Below are 26,640 nucleotides of genomic sequence, written 5' to 3' on the forward strand. Positions count from 1 at the left end.
CGACCTTGTCGATATAATTAAATTTGTTTGAAAAATGGAATTGTATAAAAAATTGTTTTTTCGAGGTGACGACCTCAAATCGGCCGAATTGACTTTTGCCGCCCTCGGGGGGACTATCGTCGCCCTGCTGAATATGGCTGCTAAACGACCACTTTATGCCCGTTTGTGATTTTGAAATTTTAATTATTAAAACTAGTATTTTAATTTATTTAGTGAATTAGTGATCTCAGTGAATTTTATTTAGTTAGACTATTATCCCACTTTTTCTTATGATTGCATTGAAGTTTGAAATCAATTTGTATATCAATTTTTCACTAAATCATTTAATATCTCACTGATTTAATTTTAATAATTAATTTCAATTAAATTTTTTTAAAACATCATGTTTTGATCAAATAAGCTTTTTGATTTGTCAACAGAGGTGTACAGATATCCAGTGGGGATGCTGTTTGGATATGGTGCTGGAAGCATTTTCCATGAGTACAATTACAGGCGTCTGCTAACTAAGGAAGCAATCATTTGGGATTATGTCGAGAAGCACCCAGAACATTTCCCGGACGTCAGTTAGTAATTTACCAATATTAGGTTGTAATATGATTATTAATTTTTAATGTTTAAATAATTTTTTAACTATTTTGTGCTTTTTATTAAATCACATTAATGATTTTTTCCTGGTGTTTTAAAAATAAATCAATCACCCTAGTTTTTCAATTTTCTTTTCAATCACAAAAAATAACAAACAAATTAAAAAAATAACATTTATTCATCTTTCCCTATTAAAATTTTCTTCAGAACCAAAGAAATACAAAGATATTCTAGATGTTTGGCACCCTATTCGATAAGAAAAAGAAAGCAAAGAATTAAGAATAGAGACGACAAAGAAAGAGAGATGAAGAGACAAAACAACAACATCAAACTAATCCAACTGTCGAATGAGAATAAAATAACAATGATTTTAATATTAGTGAAGATTCTTTTAGAACAAAATTATCAATAAATAAATATTAAAAAATCAAATGAACAATTCTCTGATTTACTACTAACTTGTGAAATTTAAAACTAGATTACATAAACTTTTAGTCTGTAAAAGTGAAACACACAACACGTGCATTATCAGCATTACATATTGTATTCTACACGTGCACACATGTAAACGCGCACACGCACACACACACAGACAGACATACGCTGCTAACAATTAAAAATAAATGGAAAAATTTGACTGAAGTATTATAGACAACATCAATATTAATGACAATGGAAAAAACGCTCCTTTATCATTTACAGTTTTGTTCCAGCAATGACTATTATGTGGGGAGAGAGATAGAAAAAGAGAGAGATTAAATGAGAGAGGGAGTGAGTATAGAAGAGTGGCATTATAATTTAGCTCATGATAATGGTAGATACAATACACTGAATGTTTCATTAAACCGTATTATACTTGTGTATCCAAGATAATATTGTATCTAACTTGTTGAAATAACAATGAAAGTAGCAATTAAAGCAATAATTACAACATAATAATACTAATAATTATAGCACAGACAAAAATATAACGGTGTCTTGTTAGAGTTTACGTGCAAACACAATTCGTTCATTCAGGCAGAAGCGCCATTATCAGTGGTGATGTTATTAATAATTGTTATTGTTGTCGAGTTGTTGTTGTTACTGTTACTGTTGCCACTGCTGTTGTTGCTATAAATTGTTAGGCCTGTTATCGGAGATGAGGTGCAGATGTTGTAGTTGTGCTGTTGTATGTTGTTGTTGATTGTTGTATTGGAAACGGCAGAAGCAGTAGTAGAAGTAGTGTTTGTAGAGGTACTTTGTTGTTGTGGTTGGTCTGAACTACTGCCGTTTATGGGAATATTATTAGATATGTTGATGTTGTTGTTTTCACTGTTCAAATTTATATCACTCTCTATTGTTATCTTCTTTCTTTTGGCCTTGTTTGCAGATCTGTGATTGGCCGACATATTTGTGGAAAAGTTGGAGTCTGTTTCCATTATGACAACAGTTAAGTCCCCCACAGTAACTTCCATAGAGGAAAGATTATTTTTACCGGAGGCATTTGATGATGTGGTGGTGCTGTTGGGTTGCCTGTGTGCTGCCACTGTAGCTGTTGTAGTTGTTTTCATGCTGAACTTGTCAGAGCCAGCATGCTGTTGGGTCTTGCTAATAGAATATGACGTTGTTGTTGTTGAGGACGGTGACGAAAGATTGTGCATTGTAATTGTTCGATCTGTATGTGACGTTGATGTTGCAAATGTCATTGTTGTTGACTGTGATGAACTTGTAGTTGATGTTGTTGCAGTCGTTGAGGTGTTGTTGTTGGCTGCTGACTGGGATGTCGAGGTGGAAGATACTGATGTTGAGCTGTTGAATGAAATAGACTTTATATTATAATGTTTTAAATGGCATCAATGGCTTGTATGCATGTAACGGGATTAATGTAATGTGATTCTGAATGAGTGATTAATTATATTAAATCAGACACTTATAACAAAGCATATGTTTAAGTTAGGATTCTAAAATCACATTCAACTATTTGAAAACAAACATTTTAAATGCATGCAAAATTATAAAATACAAAATGAGGACTTAGAAAGATTACATTCAGAAAAAACAATTACCTAGATTTAAGAACAAAATGATCAGTTTCCGATCTGTGACTATCCTGCGATGTGTCAGACCCAATGTCCAACTTATCAGATGATCTCTTGTGGGCCTTTTTAGGGGCCACAGCTGCCAGTTGCTGAACTGCCTGCTGGGCTACTAACTGTAGATTTGGCTTAGGCTTTCTATAAGTTACAAAGTTTAATAAAAAAATTATGTTGCGTAAGCAGGCTAAACATGAAAAATATAAAGTTAGATCCTGCATAGAGTTAATTGTGTATCAAGTTAAATAGGATATTAATAAATATGAATTCAGAAGGAGATCTTTAGGAATGCAGCACATGAACCAAATCAATTTAAAAAAAGTCTTGAATAAATACTCTATTAATAGCCGTAAATTTCACAAGCAACAAAATTAAGTACAAAAAAAAGCAATCTACATATAAATACCGGGTTGAAGTTCCTTTGCGAACGTCACACATTGCACATTTGAAAGCTTCTGCCGAATTCTTGTAAGTGCAGACCGAACAATCCCACAGACCATCATCTACTGGCTTCATTCTTTTGCCTCTGTTCATTTTTTAAGTAAGGTATTTAATTACTTGGCAATTAGTTAACTAGAATAATCATGAATAAGAAAAAGGAATAAATAAAATAAATTTAAATATATTTAAGTTTTGTATTTGATTTGTTTCATTCAGTTCCATTGCAGAATGTAGAGAGGCAGAATGCAGCCAATAGAAACAACTGCATAAGAAATCAAGCTAAAAAATAAAATAAAAACCTTTTCTTGTCCATTATTCCGACAAAGGTAGACAAAACGAGCAAATAAGACAGCAAACACCGAGCCGGAAACAAATTTAAATTAATTAAATTAGGAAAGAATCAAAGCGATATATATAACAAAACAATCCAACATGGCAGTCGTAACATAGTAATGATAATTTTATGCAGGCATAAATTTAATTTTGGCTTTGTCCATATATGTCTATGGTACTGCCTAATTTTATTTTTCAATCATTTTATATCATATTCGTATGAATAAATAAACTTAATATTTATATATATTTGAATGATTTAATTAATATTTTTGGCATTTTAAATAATATTTTTGTCCAAAATACGTATGATTTGAAGTTTAATTAAAAATTAAAGTAAATTTAAAGTTCATTTAGTTACAATTGAAAAATATTAGACCTTGCTATGCAGATGGCCAGACGTAAAAAAAAAAGTTCTGCTATTTACAACAACTTCATCATTATCATCACCATCATCAGATAAATAACCACCACCATCATCATCATCATCATCGTTGTCATCATCATCGTCATCAGTATCATGTCATACATAGGAAACACATTCTTTCTCTAATTCTGATCTCATTTTCAGTCTGTTTCATCGTTTATAATGATGGACTCTCATCAATCTGTTCATAATCATCGTTCTCTCTTTCTCTCTCTTGGTCTCTCTCTCTCTCTCTCTCTCTCTCTCTCTCTCTCTTCACATATATATATATTTACAAGGGTTTTTATTAAAAATGTCTTATTTAACCGACTACTGTGTACTCTAAAGAGGTTTTCATGTAGAAATTAATTAATTTTTTTCATTTTTATAAATTATTAACAGTAAATCTAGACCCAAAATTAAGGTAACTTAATATATACCCACAGGGTAAACTATAGAGAAGTATGGAATCTTTGTTAACTGAGTCATCATCATTTTCTTCGTCATCAGCATCATCTTCTTCATCGCCATCATTGCTATCATCATTACCACAGAGAAATGATGACGATGGCGATGAGGTTATTAAAGTTCCGCACGAGATTATGGGATTTCCGCTTGGTTTCGTTATCGATGCAGGTTTTTGGGAAAACCAGGAAAATTATTTTTAGACTATTGGAAATTTGATATATCATTACACGATTGTTTTTACTATTATGAATGAATGAGTTAGTGAATGAATGAATGAGTGAACGATTGACTGACTGACTAACGAAACAAACGAATGAATGAATGAATGAATTAAATTAATTAATTAATTAGTGAATGAATGAGTGAAATATATTATTCACCAGGCTGTTCGGCTGTCAAAGTTTTGTACAGATCATTAGAAGATTATAAAGATGGAAAATTATTAAAGGTGACATCATTATCATCGCCATCATCATCATCATCATCGCCATCAACATCATGACCAGCCTTCAGATAGTGGCCTACTGCATCTCAGATATTTTAACATGGAGGACGTGGAGAAAATAATCGACTTCCTGAAAAACAATTGTGACGTCATTTCTACCGGAAACGGAAGTGAATGCGATAGAGTCACGTGGTACATGACAGGGTTGACGACGCAGTACATAAAGAAGGATTTAGAAGAAAATTTTGAGATCAAGTAAGTAAGGTTGAATGCTTTCTTAACCAACCATTCATAAAAACCCTCAAAAGTAACAGTAGTAGTAGTAGTAGTAGTAGTAGTAGTAGTAGTTATAGTAGTAGTAATAGTAGTAGTGGTAGTAGTAGTGGTAGTAGTAGTAGTAAATAATGATAATACAACATGACACAACACGTAGATGAAAATAATATCGATAAACAATCCCCACCACCATATTTTTCAAAAAAAAAACAAACCTCAGATGCTATCTCTTCTCTGAAACTGCGGCCCTGAAACGAGCCCTATCCGACCTGGACACCCTTAACTTAGGGACGTACGATTGCCAGCTAAGCGCTGTTGAATACGTGAGAGAATACATTAAGATGCTGTTTGTGGCCATCAAACAATGGGAGGCCACCGGCGAAAACGCTTTTAGTTGGGCCAAAGATAATGAAGCTGGTAAAGCTGCTGCTGCTGCTTCTGCTGCTGCTGATAGTGGTGGTAAAAATAATAGTGAAAATGGTGGTACTTGTGGTAGAAAGGGTGATGGCAAAAAGGAGGGTGAGGATGAAAATGTTGATGAAGAACCAAGGGCAATAGCTAGTGGACCGGATGGGGATGAAGATGGGGAAGGTACAACTAAACGAGAAACTGTTGATAAGTCAGTGGTGGCTAGATTTTTAGTGTGATTGTTGAAGATGCCTGTGATCCCGCATTGAATTGGCCTGGTTCGAATGCAAGCAGAGCCTCATACCCCTACATAGTAATATGTGTGTAATGTTTTAGACTTAATTAAAAGAAAGCTGTAAAAAATTTTGTTTTATTTTTCAGCGGCCAAAATGACCAGCCAACTTCAGACGGAAATGTTTGTCCGGTGGTCCAACTAATAACCGAAAGCGACCTCCAGGGATGGGCGGATAAGTACTTGAAACCAACCGACCGTAGATTAGCAACACCCTCTCTCATTCTTCTGTTCGGATCGTCTGCTAAATTTTTGATGGTAAGACCAGATGGTTAAAAATCAATAATTTAGTGATGGCGAGATAGTTAAGGTGCCTGACACTGGCGCTGCACTGACCGTGTTTGAATGCAAAAAGATTCCAGTCTATTGAAATCAGTGTGTATGATTCCTGGACTTACGCTTATTCACAACTGGTGTCCGTTTGTTATAACTATAATTATTTATTTATAACTATAATTATTTATTTGTAATTATTATTATTACTAATATTATCCTTATTATTATTGTTGTTGTTGTTATAAATAAAAAAATAATTATTCATATTTTTAAAAATTTTTCTCACTAGTTGGATGAGAAGTTGAAGATGCGAACGGTCGGCCACATGCCCATGTCAGGGAAGACCCTCTGTGGATTGGCTGAAGAACTCCTCGGTGAAAAGGTTCATTAGACCAACTTGTCAGTCAACTACTCCTCCTTATAATAAAGATAATAAATAATTATTAATAATTATAAATAATTATAAATAATTGTTAATAATTATAATTATTATACTTATTACCTTGGAGGATTTCGACAAATTTATGAAGATGGCAGAGGATGGCGATGCTGAGAGGGTGAATACAATGGCGGGAGATTTGAGATGTGAGGATCACAAGGATGAAGACTGGTACGCGGCCTTCCCGGACAACCTGCACGTCTTTGACCTTGGGAAACTGTCATCAGGGACTGCCAACGGCAAGGGTGTGTTGTGCCGCGGGCCGAAAATTATATTTTAAAATTTCTTTAACGACGACTTATGTGTGTTTAGTGCTCTTTTTGAATTGAATAAAACATCCTTAAATGTTTAATTTTAAATGATAATTTGATTTTAAAGACTTCAATTTAAAACTATTTTCCTCTATCTTTTTTACTCTCTCTCTCTCTCTTTTCATTCTCTCTTTCCCCTTCTCTTTGAATCTACCTATCTCTACAAAACAAACAGGCAAATACAGCAGGAACGATTTGGCGGCGGGCCTTCTTAGCTACCAGTGCAAAATGATCGGCAAGTTTGCCTACCTGAATAGTAGGGCCCTCAACGTTGAAGATGTGTACATCTGTGGTTCACCCCTTAGGTACCAGCTGGCTAGGAAGATGGTTGAGACGAGTTTCTTCCTAGATTCATTTACTAATTGTCTTATAAAAGTGAGTTGAATGTGTAAAAAAGAAAATGTAAAAGAGGGAGAGAGAGAGAGAGTGGGAGAGAGAGAAGAAATGAAAGATGGAAAAATGAATGGCAATACTAATTTTTCAAAATTTATAAAATTCTTGCCACAATCATGATATGATTATCATCATCACCGTCGTCATCATCATATCATCATCGTGCCAACCGCTACATCATTATCATCAAGTTCTCTCTCTCTCTCTCTCTCTCTCTCTCTCTCTCTCTCTCTCTCTCTCTCTCTTTCTCTTACTCCCTCAACATCCTGACATCCTCTCTAATTATCACTATCTCCAGGGTCGCATAACCAGGCTGCACTTCATACAACACCCCGGATTTCTAGTTGGATTGGGACTATGGCTGACCAATTTGGATTTGTACGATGAGTCGAAACAAAGACAATAAAATTATACCAAGATGATTAATTTATTGAAAATATCCTCTTATTTATCTAAGTAACAAAGACATTTACATTATGGAACGCTAATAAATTGCGTATATTCCTTGCATATGTTGTTTACATAATGTTGATAAAAGCATATTTATTGTAAAAAACCTTTTAAAAATTTCATTTCAATGAAAATTATGAAACACGTGTGCAATGTACTGACAATCATGATATATTACGGTATATCATGATACATTTATTTATATATATATACATATATATATATATATATATATATATATATATATATATATATATATATATATCATGATATAAATTATTTGTTTGATAAATATTTCCATCGTAAACTAGCGCTTTAAAAACAAATTGATTGACTGATAGATTGATTGATTGATTGATCGGAAGCTGCTAGATAAATGTGTGTGTGCGTGCGTGTGTGTGTGTGTGTGTACTGTGTGTACGTGATTGTGTATGTGAGTTAGTTTGTGTGTACCTGTGTTTGCGTGCGTGTGTGTGTGTCATTTATATACATTTTTTATATAGATCGGAGAACTCAAAATTCATTAATATAACCCAGATTTCAAATTTAATTTAGCATTCTTAACGATAACTTTTGCTTTCTATATCATGAAATTAATTTTTGGCCAGTGTTATGTCTGTTTAATCTGCTTTGAAGGGCAAAAGTTAAAATACAAAATATCTTCCAGAACCTTCTAGAACATTCCAGAACATTCTAGAACATTCGAGAACATTCTAGTAGAATAATCTAAAATGTTCATTGTTTTCGTTGCCTTTTGACCGACACACCCATGTTTAAAAACCATGCCTCATTCGACTATTCGAAACTATCCACAATAATTGTCACCAACAACTGCAAATTATTAATTATTATTATATTATTATTATTATTTTATTATTATTATTAATTATTAATTCAGTTTTTATAATTGAATGTTGAATTTCGACTCTTGGAATTTGATAAAAAAAATATATTTCTAACCCTTCAGACAAATTGGAACAAAAAATTAGTGACAGTGAAAAAAAATCGTCAGTGTATGTGTGAGTGTCTGTCTGTGCCTCTCTCTCATTCGTTCTTTTTTTCTCTTTATTATATTTAATTAATATAATTAATATTAATAACAACACTACCGCTAATTATTATTCATTATCAAATAAATTCATAATTTCTTGAAAATCGCCTAAGAACTATGTTTTCTTGGTGCAATGTATTAACATATTAATATGATATATTACGGTATATCATGATATATTAAGGTATATCATGATATATTAAGATGATGATATGATGATGATGACGGTGATGATGATAATCATGCCATGATTGTGACAAGAATGTGACAAGAATATATATAAATACATGTATATAAAAGTTGTTCAGAAATTTAAGGACGATTCTCGTCTGATATTGCTTGGAAGGTTATTTTTGGCGTGGAACTAATCTGAGAGGAAGAATATTTTTAAATGATGACTCCCAATTATATTCATTATTATTGCTGATGTTGTTTTAATGTTTCTATTCTTTTATTATTATTATCATTATTATTATTATTTATTTATTCAATTATTCATTTATCGTTAGATTAAGACTATTTGAAGAAGAATAGCGAATAGAAATTCGTTTGTTTCCGTGAAACATTCATTTTATAAAATTTGACGTCATCATCAGCAGCAGCAGCAGAGGCAGAAAACGCGGCAGCAATGGCATCATTATCATCACTACCAACATCATCATCATCATCCCCCTCATCAACAACTACTACGTCATCATCGTCATCGATGACGTCATCGTCATCTCATTTTTCTGAGGAGGAGGAAATTTTGAAACTGCCCCATGAGCTCATGGATTTTCCGCTGGGTTTCGTCGTAGACGCAGGTTTTTAGATTTTGTTATATATCTCTTTCTCTCTCTTTTTCTCTTTCTCTCTCTTTTTCTCTTTCTCCCTCTCTTTCTCTCTCTCTCTTTTTGTCGTTCTTTTAATCCTCGCTTTTCCAATATATTTTCACTCCACACAATCGGACAGTTACTAAGAAAACATAGTTCCTAGGCGATTTTCAAGAAATTATGAATTTATTTGATAATGAATAATAATTAGTAGTAGTGTCGTTATTAATATTAATTATATTAATTATATATTAATTATATATTAATTATATTAATTATAATAATTAACTTTAACTATGGAAACGGTTTTAATGACAGTTTTTTTAAAATGACTTTTTAAAAAGGTGGTTCAGTAACTAAAGTTCTTTATAGATCAAAGTTGGATTACAGTGCCGGGAGACTCATTAAGGTCCACAAACTCTTCCTTCTTACTATAATAATTATAATAACAATAATGTTAGTAGTAGTAGTTGTAGTAGTAGCAGTAGTAGTAGTATTAGCAGTAGTAATAATACTAACAATTCATCGTCACCATCATCATCGTCACCATCATCATCGTCATCATCATCATCGTCATCGCCATCATCATCATCATCGTCATCATCATCGTCATCATCTTTACTACCACCATCAGCCGTCTGACCACGGACTGCTCCGCTTGAGGTATTTCAACACAGTCGACGTCAAACTAATCAACGACTTCCTGAAAGAAAACTGTGACGTCAGAGCGGCACGTGATCAAAACATAAACAACAGCACATCACGTGACAACAATAGTAGTAGTAGTAGTAGCAATAATGGTAGTAGTTGTAGCAGCGACAAAGTCACGTGGTACATGACGGGTGTGACCACACAGCACTTTAAAGCCAGTCTAGAACGCGATTTTGGAATTTCGTTCGTCACTTCATTTTCAGTTTATCATTATTGTTATTATTATCAAACACACACACACACACACACACGCACGCACACACGCACACGCACACACAATTACACAGGTTAATCTTATACAGTGAGATGATGGGTCTTCAAAAAACTTTGAAAAATTTTCCCGCCCTAAATGTCGGCCATTTTGAAAAAAACATGGCCGCCATCCATAGCGCCGTTAATTCTATTAGGACCATCGTCCCAGCCATGAGGAAATTTACCGAAATAGAAGAAAATAATAATAATAAAAGCAATAATAATAATATCTTTGGCGGTGACAATGATGATGTTAAAAATGATTTAAATGTGAATTATGATAACGATCGCGGAGCGAAAGAAGATGAAGAAATGAATGAAGATGGAAATACCGACAGCAGAGATTCACCACTACCAGCTGTGGGACTACTGACGACAGATGACGTGAATGGATGGATCGTTGAGAACCTCCTCACCTTGCATTCAAACCTGGACTTTGTGACTCCATGCATCGTTGTCCTATTTGGCTCGGCGTCTGTTACTTTCTTGGTTAGGTTGATGTAGTTTTTCTAGAAATTTAGCGAGTTGGGCAGTTAGATTAGAAACATTTATTAATGGTAGTTCGTGTTGCTACTACTGCTACTACTACTACTGCTGCTGCTGCAGCTACTTCTTCTGCTGTTGCTGCTTGTAAATTGATAACATGATTTCGTTACTGTATTTATTACTTTGGAGTTAATTTTTTTAAAAGTTACCATAATAATTTTTAAAAGTTTGACGAAGAGAGAAAGATAAGGACGGTTGATTTTACAGGAGCAGCTGGGAAGACTTTGTGTGGTCTGGTTGAAGAGATGTTGGGAGAACAGGTGATTGGTTGGTGGGTGGGTGGGTAGGTGGGTGACTGATTGAATGATTGGTTGGTTGATTGATTGATTGACTGATCGGTTGGTTGATTGATTGGTTGATTGATTGATTGATTGATTGATTGATCGATTGACTGATGGGTTGGTTGGTTGATTGATTGACTGATTGGTTAGTTGATTGATTGATTGATTGACTGATTGGTTGGTTGATTGACTGACTGATTGATTGTATATGTGAATAGATGATTAATTGATCGATTGGTTGATTGATTGGTTGAGTTTGTGACTGATTGATTGGTTGATTAATTTGTAACTCAATTTATTAATGATAGACCGACTGATTGAGTGATTGTATCTAAAATTATTCATCGGAGAAGTCGAAATAAAATTAGCCCCAACAATATACACAGGATTTTGACGAATTTATGAAAATGGCCGAAAAGGGCAGGGCCGAAAATGTGACGACGATGACGTCAGATCTACGTCACAAAAACCACCACGATGACGATTCCTACAATGCCATTCCGGACAACGTCCCGGCCTTTCAATTGGGGAAACTTTCCTCATCGGGTTTCCAAGAAAGAGGTTTTATAAATTTCAAAAATAGGCAGAATACGTCCGTACGAATATACTACTACTACTACTGCTGCTGCTGCTGCTGCTGCTGCTGTTGTTACTACTACTACTACTACTACTACTATTATTATTACTACTACTGCTGCTACTGCTACACACACACAGACACACACACACACACACACAAAGAGAGACTCACACACACACACACAGCTAAATATTCAAAAGAGGATTTGGCCGCGGGGTTATTAAGTTTCCAAGCCAAAACAGTCAGCAAGCTGGTCCTACTCAACTGCAGGGTCCACAAGATCTCAAACGTCTACATGTGTGGCTCGCTCGCCAAGTATGCCTTGGCTAGAAGGCTCATCGAAGAAGACTTCGTCACTGAAGCTTTGTATCTGAATATAACCGAGGTTGTTGTTCTTTCGTTGTTATTATTATTATTATTGTTATTATTATCGGTTATTGCTGTACAACTAAAACAAGATAGTCGTTTTTACGTAACTTACTGTTTTTTTAGCAATTTAAAGTTTTATTGACGTTGTATATATTTAATTTTAGCACTTATTTTTATCATTGTATGTTTTTTATGGTGAAAAATAAAAAATGTTCCCATTATTATTATTATTATTATTATTATTATTATTATTATTATTATTATTATTATTATTATTATTATTATTATTATTGTCATCTTCAACATCATCGTCATCACCGTCATCATCGTCATCATCACCTCTCCAGGGGGGTCCACTAATCAAAATGGACTTCATCAGACATCCAGGCTTTCTGGTTGGTCTTGGTATCTGGCTGGCAAATGTTGAGCTGAATAAAAGATTGAAGGAAAAATCGCCGGAATGATAATTTTTCTCAATAAAGCGCTATATAAATATAAACAATCAATAATTTTATGAATTAATAAACAATTAAATAGAAGTTTAAATGATATTTATATTTTGTGTGAGAAAAAAAATCACGGGCAATTAAAACTTACAAAGTGGACTGATGTCTTCCAACTGTTTTCACTTAAACAAGCATGCATACAGAGATACAGAAATGTGTGTGTGTGTGTGCGTGTGTGTGTGATTATGTACGTACCAAAATGTGTATGCGTGCGTGTGTGTGTGTGTGTGTGTGTGTGTGTGTATGTGTGTGTCCAAAGTCATTTGTTAAAAATCATAAACTCGAGTGTTTGTAACTGGTTTCATGATATCAACTAAACACACACGCACATACATAAATACATACATACATACATACATACAAATATACATACAAAAGTTCAAATAGACATACATACATGCATACAATACGTACATACAAACAAACAAACATACACACTAACACAAATATGAATGCCCGTATGTGTATTGATTGAAGCTCAGCTCAGTGAATTCAATATGCATTATGTAATTAATGTGAGATGTTTGTTACTCAGTATAAAATTTGACAAGACAGGTTAGTTATGATCGTGATTGTTTATTTATTTAATCGTTCATTTATTCATTCATTCATTCATTCATTCATTCATTCATTCATTTATTCATTCATTCATTCATTCATTCATTCATTCATTCATTCATTCATTCATTCATTCATTCATTCATTCATTCATTCATTCATTCATTCATTCATTCATTCATTCATTCATTCATTCATTCATTCATTCATTCATTCATTCATTCATTCATTCATTCATTCATTCATTCATTTATTCACTCATTTATTTATTACTCTTTCATTTATTCATTCTGTCATTCAGTTGTTAAATTATTGCTGAAAATATTAGATGAGCAGATTAGAATCGGGACTTACATCTCATATATGGCGGAGGATGTTAAAATTATATTGCACACACACATACACGCACGCACGCATAGAAACACGCACACGCAAACACACGAACGCACAACACAGCAAAACTGCAGGTTAACGGTTTTGCTATGTGTGTGTGTGTGTGTGTGTGTGTGTGTTTTTTGTTTTTATAGCTGAATTTGTTAAATTAATTTTTATTAAAACCAGATTGTAGCGAATAAAAGAATGTAGAGAAAAAATGACAACAACACCATCATCAACATCATCATCATCACCACCACCAACATCATCATCATCATCATCATCCTGTCATCATCATCATCATCATGAGTACGAAGATGATGAGATGATAATGATTCCACACGAGTTCATGGAATATCCTCTCGGTTTCGTTATTGATTCAGATTTGGACTATTTTAAAATTTTTGGTTTTTCCCTATTTTTGGTCTCTCTTTCTATTTCGCTTTCATTTCAAACACCTCTCTCTTTCTCTCTCTCTCTCTCTTTCTCTCTTTTCCTCTGAATCATTCTTTAATATTAAGAATGTTTAGCAATGTTTAGACGAAACATTAACCCTTGAGACGACGATTGCTTATAGTAATTACATTGGACAATTACTTATAATAATTATAACATTAATTATAAATGCGTATTGGTATTATACTTAATTAATTGAAACAAATCACTTGCCTTGCCTAGGCGGTTCTGTGACAAAAGTTTTGTACAGGTCGAAGAGGGATTATAGGGATGGGAAGATACTCGTGGTGGATTCTATTTTCTTCTTAATTTAAATTTACTTTTACTCATTACGTTATTATTATTATTGATGCTATCATCATCATCAACAACAACAACATCATCATCATCATCATTATTAACAACATCATCATCAACAACAACAACAACAACATCATCATCACGATGACCAGCCATCAGCTTACGGCCTCTTAAGACTCAGATACTTCAACACGGTGGACCTCGACAAAATTAACAACTTTCTAAAACAAAACTGTGACGTCATGAAGCAGACGAGTGATGTCACGGCCCCCGAGAGCCAATCAGGTAGCAGCAGTGTGGGGGAGATTAGGTGGTACATGACTGGCATGACGACGCAGCACGTAAAAGCGAGTCTAGATTTCAATATTTCTTTAGTTTTTCAGTTTTTCACCTTCTTGGCAGGCTTCGTAAAATTTCATAAGATTTTTGAGTATTTTAGGATTTAGTCTCATTTATTCTTTCTCTCTCTCTCACTCACTAAACTTTCTCTCTCTCTCTCTCTCTCTCTCTCTCTCTCTCTCTCTTTAGCAAGCACACACAGATACGCGCACACACATACTCTTTCTTTCATTTCTTCTTCCTTCTGTAATACACAGACAAACGAACACACGCACACACTTTCTTCTTCATTCTCTGCAATTTGTTCTCTCTCTCTCTCTCTCTCTTTCTTTCTCTCTTTCCCTCTCTCTCTCTTTCTCTCTTACTTTTACTCTTTTCCACAGGACTATCTTAATCAGTGAAAGGATCGGTCTTCAAAGAACTCTAGAGAATTTCTCGAAACTGGCAATCGGCTTTTACGAGAATGACTCACAAGCCATTCAACACGCAATGAAAGCCATCAAAACTTTGGTCCCAGGCATGCAAAAGTTCGGAAATTTAGAGGAGAATAATAATAATAATAATAGTAATAATAATAGTAATAATAATAATAATAACAACAATAATAATAACAATAGAACTAACTACTTCCGACCACAACATCAATACTGCTTCAACTACCACTGCTACTTCTACTACTTCTACTACTACTACTATTACTATACCATAGTTTTAAAGAGAAATTATGAATGTGATAATAATTGATATAATTATGGATATAATTATAATAATTATTATTATTAATTATTATTATTGTTAATATTTCTGTTGTTGTGCTTGAATTATCTTAATCTGGTTATTAAATAGACAATTTTTTACCTAGAAAAAGAAAAATTGAAAATTTAATCTTTCGTTCGTTCGTCCGTTTGTTCGTTTTGGGTTCGTTCATTTGTTTACTCATTTATTTGTTTGTTCGTTCGTTCGTTCAGTCATTTATTCTTTCATCTATTCACTCACTTCTTCACACATTTATACTTTTGTAGAAATTGATTCCATCACTCAACATAGTAGTACTCAACCATGATGATGATGACGACGACGACGATGCTGAAAATTATGATGATGACTGTTATTTATTATTATTATTATTTATATTATTAGTATTATTATTATTATTATTATGAAAATTAATTATGACAACTTTTAGCCCTGCTAAACGTCTTATATGATCTGGTTTTATTCTCATGAAAACATTTTAGCAGAATTTTCTATGTAATAAATACAACAACATCCATTGTATCCTTTGTATCCTCAGTTATATCCTTTCTGTTACATTTTGTATCATTTTATATCGCCAATTATATCATTTTGCTATCATTTTTGTATCACAGTTATATCCATTATAAGTTTCGGTTTTGTTTAAGCGCGATTATTTGATTGTATATGCATTAATACATTGGTTGCTATGACGTCACCATCGTCGTCGTCATCTTCAAACAAAACTGAGAATGATGAAATTCTATTGAAAGTTTCAGAAAAATATCTGAATTTTCCACTTGGTTTTGCTGTTGATGTTGGTTAGTACCGAAAATGAATGACTGAATGAGTGAATGAATTAGTGAATGAGTGAATGAATGAATGAATGAACGTGAGTGAATGAATGAATAAACGAGTGAACGAACAAACAAACTAACTTAAACAAATACACAAAGTTGAAATGTCTACTCCATCTAGGAGAATCTTCAATAAAAGTTGTCTACAGATCCAAACAGGATTGCAATGACGGAAAAAACATAATAAAAGTTATTATAGTTATAATAACAATTATTATTTTTATTAAATATAATTTATAATTTAATAATGTTTCATAATTTATCAGCTCCAAGGTTACGGCATACTCCGACTAAAAAACTTCAGTGTAAAAGATTTGGATACAGTTGCAGAGTTTTTGGTACAAAACTCTGATGTCACCCTCACTACTTGCGGACCGGAAACGGAAATGGAAACTGAACCTGTGGGGTGTATAACCGGACTAACTGCTCAACGCTTGAAGTTTAAGTTGGAAAAATTTTTTGGAATAAGGTGAGTGGAATAAAGTTTTTAGTTTATTTCACCATCTATTCGTTTATTCGTTCGTTCGTTCATTCAATCATTCATTCCTCCATCTTTCATTAAAAAAAACTTTTTAACTTTCTTAACCCGAACAGATTACAAATCTACCCAGAAATAATGGCCATTGAGAAGATCGCCAAACTGATGGCCGAACTGGACATAGGTTACTATGACCTCGAGTACGGAGCCTTCGAGGTCGCTGCCACGAGGGTCAAGGTCATGCTGGATGTTTTTGCTAGGTTGCCCACACTAGGAGAAACTACATTGAAGGATTATGAATTTGTTGAGGAGCATGACAGGCCCGGTGTTTTTAAAGACGGGGCCGATCTTACTGACAACTATAGATTTGTTAAAAAATTTGATGGGCCTATATTTGAACTCGTGAAGTCGACAGATATTAAAGAATGGGCCGCTAAATACCTACAACCATCTTCCGGTCATTTGGTGACCCCCTGCATACTAATGGTGTTTGGCTCTGCCGCTGTTGCCTATTTGGTGGGTTGAGGGTCGAAGAGGAATTGAAATATAGCCATGTTGATGAAATAATTAAAATATAATGAAATAATTATTTTATTTTATTTAATATTCATAATATTAATTTATTACGATTGAATAATTTTTAGTTTTAACACCTAAAATCACGTTTCTGATGTTTGTATGTACGAGGTGACCGATGATTATGAAGTGAAGCTGGTTGATGTGTGCTCAGCTGCTGGGAAATCCTTTCACGGTTTAGTTGAGGAAGTTACCGGCGAGAAGGTTTTTCATTGGCTGCTTATTTTACACATGAATAATATGTTTAAATAAAAAAAATGGCTAATTTTTGGAGGGAAATTTTAAAATTTCGCAACAAATTTGATAATATTACGCTCGGTTCGTTCTTTCGTCCTATTCACCTATTGAATTGCTACTAATACATCCGCAGAGTATGGATGAGATCATGAAGATGGCAGCCAGAGGCAACTTGAACAACGTGACGACTTTGAACTCAGACCTGAGGAATTACGAACACACTGAACATGACTGGTACACTTTGTTCCCAGATGAGTACCCTGTCTTCGAACTCGGAAAACTGACCTCCGCCAATGCTAAAGGGAAAGGTCTGAATGAAATCTTTCTCATGTTCCTTGTAATGTAACACGCCTACTCAATTATTTTTGTTGGTGTTTTATTAATTCGATGTGGTGTAATAGTTAAGACGCCTGGTTCTGCTGTCGTTGGGGCCGTGTTCAACTGCAAACAGATCCCAGCCTACCAGAGGCGCTGTGCTTTATGTGACGCAAGCGTTTTCAATGGCGCTAATTACAATTCAATAACAAAATGTTGAAAACAAAACCACTAACGGCATAATTTATGATAATTATTATGAGATATTAACCCTAAATAGCATAAATTATGATAATTATCATAATATGATAGCCGTAAATAACATAAATTATGATAATTACCATGATATGATAGCCATAAATAACATAAATTATGATAATTATCATTGTTTAGTAGCCGTAAATAGCACAAATACAATGGCAGGGATTTATTCGAAGGAGGATCTGGCAGCGGGGATCTTAAACGTTGTGACGATGATGATCAGTAAGTGTGCCTACAACCAATGCAAGATCCGCGAGCTGCACCGCGTGTACTTCGCCGGCCACTTCATCAGCTATGAACTCGTTAGAAAAATGATCACATCCAATTTTCTCGGACAGGCCTTTTGGCTTGGTTTGGAAAAGGTCTGTGATCATTTTTTGCGAGAACTTTTGATATGTTGTTTGTTTATTCATTAATTGTTCGTTCATTTGTTCATTCATTCATTCGTTCGTTCGTTCGTTCGTTTGTTTGTTCATTCATTCATTCAGTCAGTCATTCATTCATTTATCTATCCATTAATCTATCCATGAAAAAATATTTGAGGAATTTTTCAAATATTCAAGTGAATAAATGCCTCTTCATTGACAAAGAAACTGCCAATGTATAAATATAAAACAATAATAATTAATTATAATAATAAATAATAACTATAATTAATAATATTAATAATAATAAGTAATAACTATAATTAATAATAAGAATAATTTTTTTGGTTTAAAGGGGTATTTCATAAAGCCTCTATTCGTCCGTCAGTCAGGATTTCTGAAGGCACTTGGCCTTTGGTTTGCGAACGTGGGACTGAATAACAAAAATAAAAAAAATAAAAAAACATAATAATAATAATAATAATAATGAGGATGATGTTGATAATGATGATGACGTCATCTATGAAGAAATTCTGAAAAGGACTTTAAATAAATTTTGAAGATTTTTATAAGTGCCGATTTTCAGGAGTTTGGTAATTAAATTCATTCATTTATTATTCATTCATTCAATCGATCAATCAGTCATTTATTTATTTCATTCAATCATTCATTCATTCGTTCATTCATATGTTAATGGAAAATAAAATTTTTTAAAAATGAATGTCATGTCATGTTTTGCAAACAGTAATCAATAAATATGAAACATAATACAATGACTACTACTACTGCTACTACAACAACAACAACAACAACTACTACTACTACTACTACTACTACTACTACTACTAATACTACTACTACTACTACTACTAGCCATAACCAAAACCTTTAAACCGACCAGGTCCATTCATGTCACTATTTTTCTTAAATAAATAATCGCTCAGTAAAATGTTACAAAACAGAACTGTGATTATTATTATTATTGTTGTTGTTCTTCTTCTTTTATTATTATTATTGTTTTTCTTCTTATTTTATATATATATAAAAATATATATATATATAGGTTGAGTCTAAGAATTTAATTTCCGTTTGAATTTTCAATTAAGTTTGAATACTATAGTTCAATTCTGACGAAAAAACTTGTGAATTAATAAGATTTAGGAAGCTAAGCCATAATTAGGCTTACCTACATTAATTAAGTGCAGTTGAAGCGGTATTCACCGACCTGATATGGCATCATTAGCACAATCTACATCGTCGTCATCATCATCATCGTTATCTTCATCATCATCGTCATCGTTATCTTCATCATCGTCGTCTTCATCATCGTCGTCTTCATTTTGCGAGGATGGTGGGGAAATAGTGTTAAAGGTCCCTCACGAGTTCATGGTCTTTCCGCTTGGGTTCGTTGTAGATGCAGGTACATTGTGGGAGTTTTCATTCATTTAAATGAAAATTTATTAAATTTTTTGATTAAATATTAAAAAATGTCAAAATTATGATTAAAGTTAACTTTGAAGATATTTATATTCCGACATATAACGATAGGCGGTTCTCTGTCGAAGATTGTTTACAGGTCCAAGAAGGATTATCACAATGGAAAACTTTTAAAGGTTAGGGTATTTTTAAATATTTCTGTCATCATCGTCGTCGTCGTCGTCATCATCTTCACCAGCCTTCAGAGTTCGGCCTTCTACGCTTAAGATATTTCAAAATGGATGACGTCTACCAGATTATCGACTTCCTAAAACAAAACTGTGACGTCATATCAAAAACCGGAAGTGGAAGTAAGACCGGAGGGGAAAATAGAAAGGAATCAGAAAGTGAAGAGGTAAACACGTGGTTCATAACTGGAGTTACTACCCAACATTTCAAGGCTAAACTGGAAAATAGTTTTTCGATTAAGTTAGAATTTTGAAAATTCTCAATTTATTTATTACTAATATTCATCTATCCATATCCATTCCTTCATTCCCACCCACGCACGCACGCACACGCGCACACATACACAGGACAAAGATATATTCGGAGATGGTAGCGGTGCAGGAGTCGACAAAACTGACTCCTTACCTCAAGTTAGGCTTCTACGACCTTGACCTTGAGGCCTTCACTTTCGCAGCCACACACATTCGAACGACTGCCAGAGCTTTCTTGAAGCTGCCAACACCCTTAGGAGAAGAAGATTCTAAAAAATCAAATATTCTAGCTACTGTCGATACTTCTGTTGCCGCTACTACTACTGCTGCTACTGCTGCAGCTGATGCTGCCACTACTGCTGCTACCACAGCCACGGCTACAGCTGACGGTGACGTGATTAAAATGGAGAAGAGCTTTGAAGGTTTCCACGTTTCGTCGCCATATAATAATATAAATACAGGAAGTCCGCTGTTTGAGTTAATGACGTCATCAAACGATCGGGAATGGGCGGATAAATATTTGAGGCAATCATCGGATAGTATTGTCACTCCGTCGGTTATGATGCTATTCGGATCGGCTCAAGTCACCTTCTTGGTTGGTTGCGTGCGTGTGTGTGTACGTGTGTGTGTGTGTGTGTGCGTGTGTATATATGTGTGTGTGCGTGCGTTTGACCAAATATAAAATATTGAATCCCGAATTGAACAGGTGAATGAAAGGTACGAGATCAAAATTGTGGATTACTCTTCAGCTGCCGGCAAAACATTGTTTGGCCTGATGGAAGAAGTTTTAAAAGAGCAGGTGATTGACTGATGAATGAATGAAAGGTGGTGATTGAATGAATAAATGAATGAATGAACGACGGCATATATAAAAAAACACCAAGGACTTTGAAAACTTCATGGACATGGCTGCGAAAGGAGATCTGACTAAGGTAACAACTATGATATCCGACTTACGGAACTACGAACATGTGGAGCAAGACACTTACAGCATCCTTCCAGATGACTATCCAGCATTTCAGCTCGGAAAACTCACATCTTCCAACGCAAAGGGGAAAGGTTTGTAGTTGGAAAACACCTTTTTAGTGTTTTTTGTTATTATTTTTGTAATTTTTTGTGAATTTGAGTAGAATTCTATGAATTTTAATTGCCTTTTGTGTGAATTTGAGTAGAATTCTATGATTTTTAATTGCGTTTTGTGTTAATGCATGGCAAAAACATAAATTTTTAACTGCGATTTTGTGTATATTTGAGAAGAAAATAAAAAATTAACAGACCTAGAGTGAGTTTGAATGATGGGAATTTGGTTTTTTTCCTGTCGTCATCAAGTTATCCTCTTCAGAAATTATATTTTTTAGCTGCGCCGTTTTGTATCTACTAAAGACCAAATTTTTTAATTTAAGAATAATTTTTTCATCAATTCAACCCTATAGGTAGCTACTCAAAAGAAGATTTAGCAGCGGGCATTCTGAATCTGCTGGCCTCATTCATCAGTAAAGTGGCTCTGCAAAACTGCCTGATCCAGAAAACCAGCCACGCCTACTTCTGCGGCTCGCTCATGAGGTACGAAGTAGCCAGGAAGATGATCACTACAAATTTTCTTGCCGATGTGTTCTGGCTGGCTCTCGAAACGGTATCCAGGGTCATATTTTTATGTTTAATTAGGGTTGGTTAGGGTTAGGGTTATTATTCTATTGATTTGGGATATCAGTTTGAATATAATTTTGCAGAAAAAAAAAAATGTATAACTTCTTCCAGTAAATGTATAACTTCTTCCAGTAAATGTATAACTTCTTCCAGTAAATGTATAACTTCTTCCAGTAAATGTATAACTTCTTCCAGTAAATGTATAACTTCTTCCAGTAAATGTATAACTTCTTCCAGTAAATGTATAACTTCTTCCAGTAAATGTATAACTTTGTTCAATTTCTTTGTTTGAAGGGGAAAGTGGTGAAGCCAGTTTTCGTGCGACAGCCTGGTTTTTTAGTGGCTCTCGGTGTTTGGGCTGCAAACGTTCAATTAACCAAAAACCTCGAAGAAAATAAATGAATTTATTCTTAATAATTATTATTATTATTAATTATTATTAGGATTTTTTCTGTTATTGTTACAGTCATATTTGCGAAAAATGGATCAATTTTTGAGTTTATTAGGGGGATTTTTTTTAAGAAAGAGAAATTTAAAAACTGTTGCTAACGTGTTTTTCAATCCCATATAACATCACCATCGCCAACAACAACATAATTGAAACCATCATACCATTACTACTATTTTTACTATTGTTGTTGTTGTTTTTGTTGTTGTTCGCCCGTCAAATAGCATTCATCTCGGCGTGTACTTTGTCAAGCAAGGAGCTCACGAGTGTTGTTACATCAATGGCAATCTACATTTCATTTATATTTTTTCAATTCACATTTCGCTTATGTATAACCTTTACTTAACTTTAAGAACGTGTTTCATTTCGATTATTATTCCTATTATTATTATTTTTATTATTATTATTGCCATCACCGACTTTAAAAAAAGCAATTTACACGCGTCGTTATTGTAATTGTTGACCTTGTTCGCCTGCCAGAAAACATGCAAAGAATAATAACAACAACAAAAATAATAATAATAACTATAATAATAATAACTATAATAATAATAACTATAATAATAATAACTATAATAATAATAACTATAATAATAATAACTATAATAATAATAACTATAATAATAATAACTATAATAATAATAACTATAATAATAATAACTATAATAATAATAACTATAATAATAATAACTATAATAATAATAACTATAATAATAATAACTATAATAATAATAACTATAATAATAATAACTATAATAATAATAACGATAAAATAATAATAATTTTTCGTGCAAAACATCTATCGACATAATTTCGTTTTCATCAACATAGTTACGAACAAAGCAACGCCGGGATGATGATGATAATGACGACGATGATGATGATGATGGCGATAATGATGATGACGTCATAGTTGATGATTGTGATTACGATGAGGGTAATGACGATGATGATGCTGACAATGATGAGATAAATAGTGACGATGACGTTGCTGATGGTGATGATGATTTTATGGTTGTTGATGATGATGATGTTGCTAGTGATGAAGATGATAATAATGATGATGATGATGATTATGATGATCATAATCATTATCATCATCATCATCATAATCTTTTAGAGGGGTTTTCAAAATTTCGAAAGTAGTCAAAGTTGAAGTACATTCTTACGAGTAGTAAAGTTAATTATAGATATTCAGTTTTGTTAAATATAAACATTTGTGTGTATGTGTGTGTATGTCTATGTGTTAAGTGTGTGCGTATATATGTGTGTGTGTGTGTATGGTGTGTGTGTGTGTGTGTGTGTGCGTGCTTTGAAGTTTTAAATTTCTCAACATCTTAAGGAAATTTGAATGAATGCTTATTATTCAACATGATAATCCAAAACACATTTTCATAATTTGTTTTTTGTTCAGACAGAAACAAAAAACGCGGTTATGTATGTGTATATGTGTGTGTATGTATGTATGTTTGTATGTATGTGTGTGTATGTATGTATGTATGTATATATGTGTGTGTGTGTATGTATGTATGTGCGTGTTTGTATATATGACGTCATCAATGCGTCATATGTTTATTTTCACGCTGGCGCTAAGATCTGTTCTCGCCAAAATTTTTAAACTTAAAAAGTCTTCATTTAAAAAAAAAGCAAAGTCCAACTGAAGCAGAAGAAAACAGAATGGCGAAACAGATGTATCGGTTGGCAGTTTAAAAGTTAATTTGAACGAGAATCTGTGTTGTGTCCGTCATTATAATCATCATCGTCGTCTTCAATTTCCGTCATAAAACTCATCTGTGTATCGGGCATATTACTTCCAACATGTAAAATACATGAGCGACTAACTTGCCCCTGCATCTAAGTGTTAAGACCTTAATATTTTTGATGTCATTATGGTTATCAGCGTTGATGTCATGGTTCTTATTGTTATTGTTGTTATTACTGTTGTTGTTGTTATTACTGTTGTTGTTATGGTTATTAGTGTCATTGTTAATGTTAGTGGTGGTGTTATTGTTGTAATTTATTGTGTTAACGTTCTTAAATCTTGAAAGGAGAACAATCAAGCGTTTACTTTACAATAACAATACATAACCAAGTTAACACACGTACACACACGCGCGCGCACACACATACACACTCCACATATATACATTCATATGAATAACAGGTTTGGCTATATATCAAAGGACTAACTCTATACATAGTTCTCACATAGTTACATTGTATTACATGTATGAATATAAATACAAATACGGCCTTTTGTGTATTTTATTTGTGAATAGTTTTTCAATGTTAACTCTCAAGGTGTAAACTCACTTGCAATTTCCCTTTGTTATTTGTTAATAAATTGATTTATTTTGAAATAAATTTAAATAAAATACAGGTAATGGTACATTTTTTCAATTTGTAACTCTGTGTGTGTGAGTTTGTGTGTTTTGTCGAGTCGAGAGAGAGAGAGAGAGAGAGAGAGAGAGAGAGAGAGAGAGAGAGAGAGAGAGAGAGGGTGAGAGAGAAAGTAAGAATGATTATTTCTAATGTATGATGATGGATGTGATGATTATACGACAAATTATTCTTTACAGAAATGGCGTCACCATCAACATCTGCCACAACAACAGCAGCCACGACAGTGGCCACCCCAGCGGCAGCCACAGTAGCGTCACCATTCTACGAAGATGATGGGGAGATAGTGTTGAAAGTTTCGCACGACTTCATGAAGTTTCCACTCGGTTTTGTGGTCGATGCCGGTACGTTATTTTGTTCGTCCTACTGGAGGGAATATTTTGAATAAATAAATATGACGTCATAATAATTATAATAATTATTATTATGTAATATTAACAATGGGATTGCGAAATTTAAAAATAATAAGCTGATCGCAGATTCGTAATTATTAATTGGAAATAATTGAATGACGAATTGATGGATGGACGGCCTAAATGAAAGATTTAATTATTTATTTATTAATTATTATATTATATATAATATTTGAATTGTAATAAAAAATATTATATTATAATTTAATAATATTATAATATAATAAATAAATAACATAATGAAAGGTGGTTCCGTTACGAAAGTCGTCTACAGGTCGAAGAAGGATTACAAAGCAGGCCAGCTAATCAAGGTATGTTTTCAGTTTTTTTTGGTTACGGTTGTGATCATCATCATAAGTGCCATGCTGTCGTCATCATCATCGTCGTCATCATCATCGTTATCGTTATCACCACCACCATCATCATCATCGTCTTCGTCATCACCAGCCTTCAGAACATGGCTTACTACGTCTCAGATATTTCAAAATGTCCGACATATTTCAAATCATCGATTTTTTGAAAGACCACTGTGACGTCATTTCGACCGGAAAAGGAAGTGGATACGAACAGGCCACGTGGCATATGACTGGTGTTACAGCACAGCATTTTAAAGCGAAACTTGAAGAAGAATTTGAAATAAAGTTTGTAGGGGCGACAAATTTTCTTATAATTTTTTAACACTTTTATTTCAAAACATACTTTAATAAATTTTATTTTGGTTTATATTTTTTAAAAATTAAAATAATAATATCCAAAGAACGAGTCTTTGCTCTGAAATGATGGCTCTGCAAAACAGTTTGAAACTGATGCCGGAGCTCCAACTCGGCTTCTACGGCATGAACATGGAGTCTCATCTTTTCGCGGCGAAAAGAGTTCGTGCAATCGCACAGGCTGTCAGTAAATTCGTGGAGTTAGGAGATACGACCCTGGAAAATTATGATGTCAGCAGAATATTGGATGGAAATGGAGTTAGCGAGGATCTGGAGAAATTGGTGATTTCTCAATCAGGACCGCCTGAAATGGAAGGGGCAATTTTTGAGTTGATGATATCGTCTGATGATGCAAAATGGGCCGAGAAATATTTGGGAAGTTTGACTAATGAGTTGGTTGTTCCGTCAATTTTGACGTTGTTTGGATCTGCTGCTGTCACTTTGTTGGTTGGTTGGTTGTTGGGTTGGCTGGTTTGTTGGTTGGTTGTTTGATGGTTGGTTGTTTGATGGTTGGTTGGTTGTTGGGTTGGTTTGGTTGGTTGTTTGGTTGA

The 26,640-nt window shown here is 33.8% G+C and overlaps 7 protein-coding genes across 7 annotated transcripts in view; 6 read left to right on the forward strand and 1 right to left on the reverse strand.

The window, feature by feature from the left end:
• Window positions 1-34: 34 nt before the first annotated feature.
• HELRODRAFT_180594 (hypothetical protein) lies at window positions 35-842 on the forward strand (the record flags this gene model as incomplete). The annotated part of the gene is made up of 3 exons (XM_009029902.1): window positions 35-161; window positions 420-563; window positions 793-842. The coding sequence occupies 3 exons, from the start codon at window positions 35-37 to the stop codon at window positions 840-842; spliced, it is 321 nt and encodes a 106-aa protein (XP_009028150.1).
• A 350-nt stretch (window positions 843-1,192) lies between these two features.
• Window positions 1,193-3,443, reverse strand: HELRODRAFT_193935 (hypothetical protein). Its single transcript, XM_009029903.1, has 4 exons — window positions 3,398-3,443; window positions 3,066-3,183; window positions 2,631-2,800; window positions 1,193-2,373 (listed from the first exon to the last, which is right to left on the reverse strand). The coding sequence occupies exons 1-4, from the start codon at window positions 3,409-3,411 to the stop codon at window positions 1,599-1,601; spliced, it is 1,077 nt and encodes a 358-aa protein (XP_009028151.1). The 5' UTR covers window positions 3,412-3,443; the 3' UTR covers window positions 1,193-1,598.
• Window positions 3,444-4,301: 858 nt separating this feature from the next.
• HELRODRAFT_180596 (hypothetical protein) lies at window positions 4,302-7,551 on the forward strand (the record flags this gene model as incomplete). The annotated part of the gene is made up of 9 exons (XM_009029904.1): window positions 4,302-4,473; window positions 4,689-4,753; window positions 4,812-5,005; window positions 5,247-5,645; window positions 5,816-5,984; window positions 6,292-6,384; window positions 6,512-6,686; window positions 6,928-7,127; window positions 7,444-7,551. The coding sequence occupies 9 exons, from the start codon at window positions 4,302-4,304 to the stop codon at window positions 7,549-7,551; spliced, it is 1,575 nt and encodes a 524-aa protein (XP_009028152.1).
• Window positions 7,552-9,274: 1,723 nt separating this feature from the next.
• Window positions 9,275-12,812, forward strand: HELRODRAFT_193936 (hypothetical protein; the record flags this gene model as incomplete). Its single annotated transcript, XM_009029905.1, has 7 exons — window positions 9,275-9,449; window positions 9,803-9,867; window positions 10,093-10,352; window positions 10,457-10,910; window positions 11,635-11,809; window positions 12,014-12,213; window positions 12,545-12,812. 7 exons carry the CDS (start codon window positions 9,275-9,277, stop codon window positions 12,659-12,661), a joined length of 1,446 nt encoding a protein of 481 aa, XP_009028153.1. The 3' UTR covers window positions 12,662-12,812.
• A 3,275-nt stretch (window positions 12,813-16,087) lies between these two features.
• Window positions 16,088-19,242, forward strand: HELRODRAFT_193937 (hypothetical protein). Its single transcript, XM_009029906.1, has 8 exons — window positions 16,088-16,287; window positions 16,423-16,512; window positions 16,590-16,792; window positions 16,918-17,317; window positions 17,489-17,581; window positions 17,748-17,922; window positions 18,353-18,552; window positions 18,911-19,242. The coding sequence occupies exons 1-8, from the start codon at window positions 16,282-16,284 to the stop codon at window positions 19,022-19,024; spliced, it is 1,281 nt and encodes a 426-aa protein (XP_009028154.1). The 5' UTR covers window positions 16,088-16,281; the 3' UTR covers window positions 19,025-19,242.
• A 543-nt stretch (window positions 19,243-19,785) lies between these two features.
• HELRODRAFT_193938 (hypothetical protein) lies at window positions 19,786-22,711 on the forward strand (the record flags this gene model as incomplete). The annotated part of the gene is made up of 8 exons (XM_009029907.1): window positions 19,786-19,975; window positions 20,104-20,168; window positions 20,231-20,460; window positions 20,568-21,066; window positions 21,178-21,270; window positions 21,356-21,530; window positions 21,905-22,104; window positions 22,413-22,711. The coding sequence occupies 8 exons, from the start codon at window positions 19,786-19,788 to the stop codon at window positions 22,518-22,520; spliced, it is 1,560 nt and encodes a 519-aa protein (XP_009028155.1). The 3' UTR covers window positions 22,521-22,711.
• A 2,130-nt stretch (window positions 22,712-24,841) lies between these two features.
• HELRODRAFT_193939 (hypothetical protein) overlaps window positions 24,842-26,640 on the forward strand; it is a 4,011-nt gene continuing 2,212 nt past the window's right edge. Inside the window, exons 1-5 of the mRNA XM_009029908.1 lie at window positions 24,842-24,946; window positions 25,146-25,310; window positions 25,626-25,690; window positions 25,827-26,020; window positions 26,137-26,536. Of these exons, the coding sequence (XP_009028156.1) occupies window positions 25,148-25,310; window positions 25,626-25,690; window positions 25,827-26,020; window positions 26,137-26,536 (822 nt within the window). The 5' untranslated portion in view covers window positions 24,842-24,946; window positions 25,146-25,147. The remainder of the gene's footprint in view (window positions 24,947-25,145; window positions 25,311-25,625; window positions 25,691-25,826; window positions 26,021-26,136; window positions 26,537-26,640) is intronic.

This window comes from Helobdella robusta, assembly GCF_000326865.2.
Source record: "Helobdella robusta unplaced genomic scaffold HELROscaffold_63, whole genome shotgun sequence".
In the NCBI taxonomy this organism is placed as follows: domain Eukaryota; kingdom Metazoa; phylum Annelida; class Clitellata; order Rhynchobdellida; family Glossiphoniidae; genus Helobdella; species Helobdella robusta.

Excerpts from the sequence above, each read along its gene's own strand:
- HELRODRAFT_193935 (XM_009029903.1), bottom strand. Across the intron at positions 2,801-3,065 it reads TTCGCAAAGGAACTTCAACC|AGAAAGCCTAAGCCAAATCT; the intron begins CGGTATTTATAT and ends TTTGTAACTTAT. Across the intron at positions 2,374-2,630 it reads CATTTTGTTCTTAAATCTAG|CTCAACATCAGTATCTTCCA; the intron begins GTAATTGTTTTT and ends TTCATTCAACAG.
- HELRODRAFT_193937 (XM_009029906.1), top strand. Across the intron at positions 16,513-16,589 it reads ACGGAAAAAACATAATAAAA|CTCCAAGGTTACGGCATACT; the intron begins GTTATTATAGTT and ends ATAATTTATCAG. Across the intron at positions 17,582-17,747 it reads AGGAAGTTACCGGCGAGAAG|AGTATGGATGAGATCATGAA; the intron begins GTTTTTCATTGG and ends ATACATCCGCAG.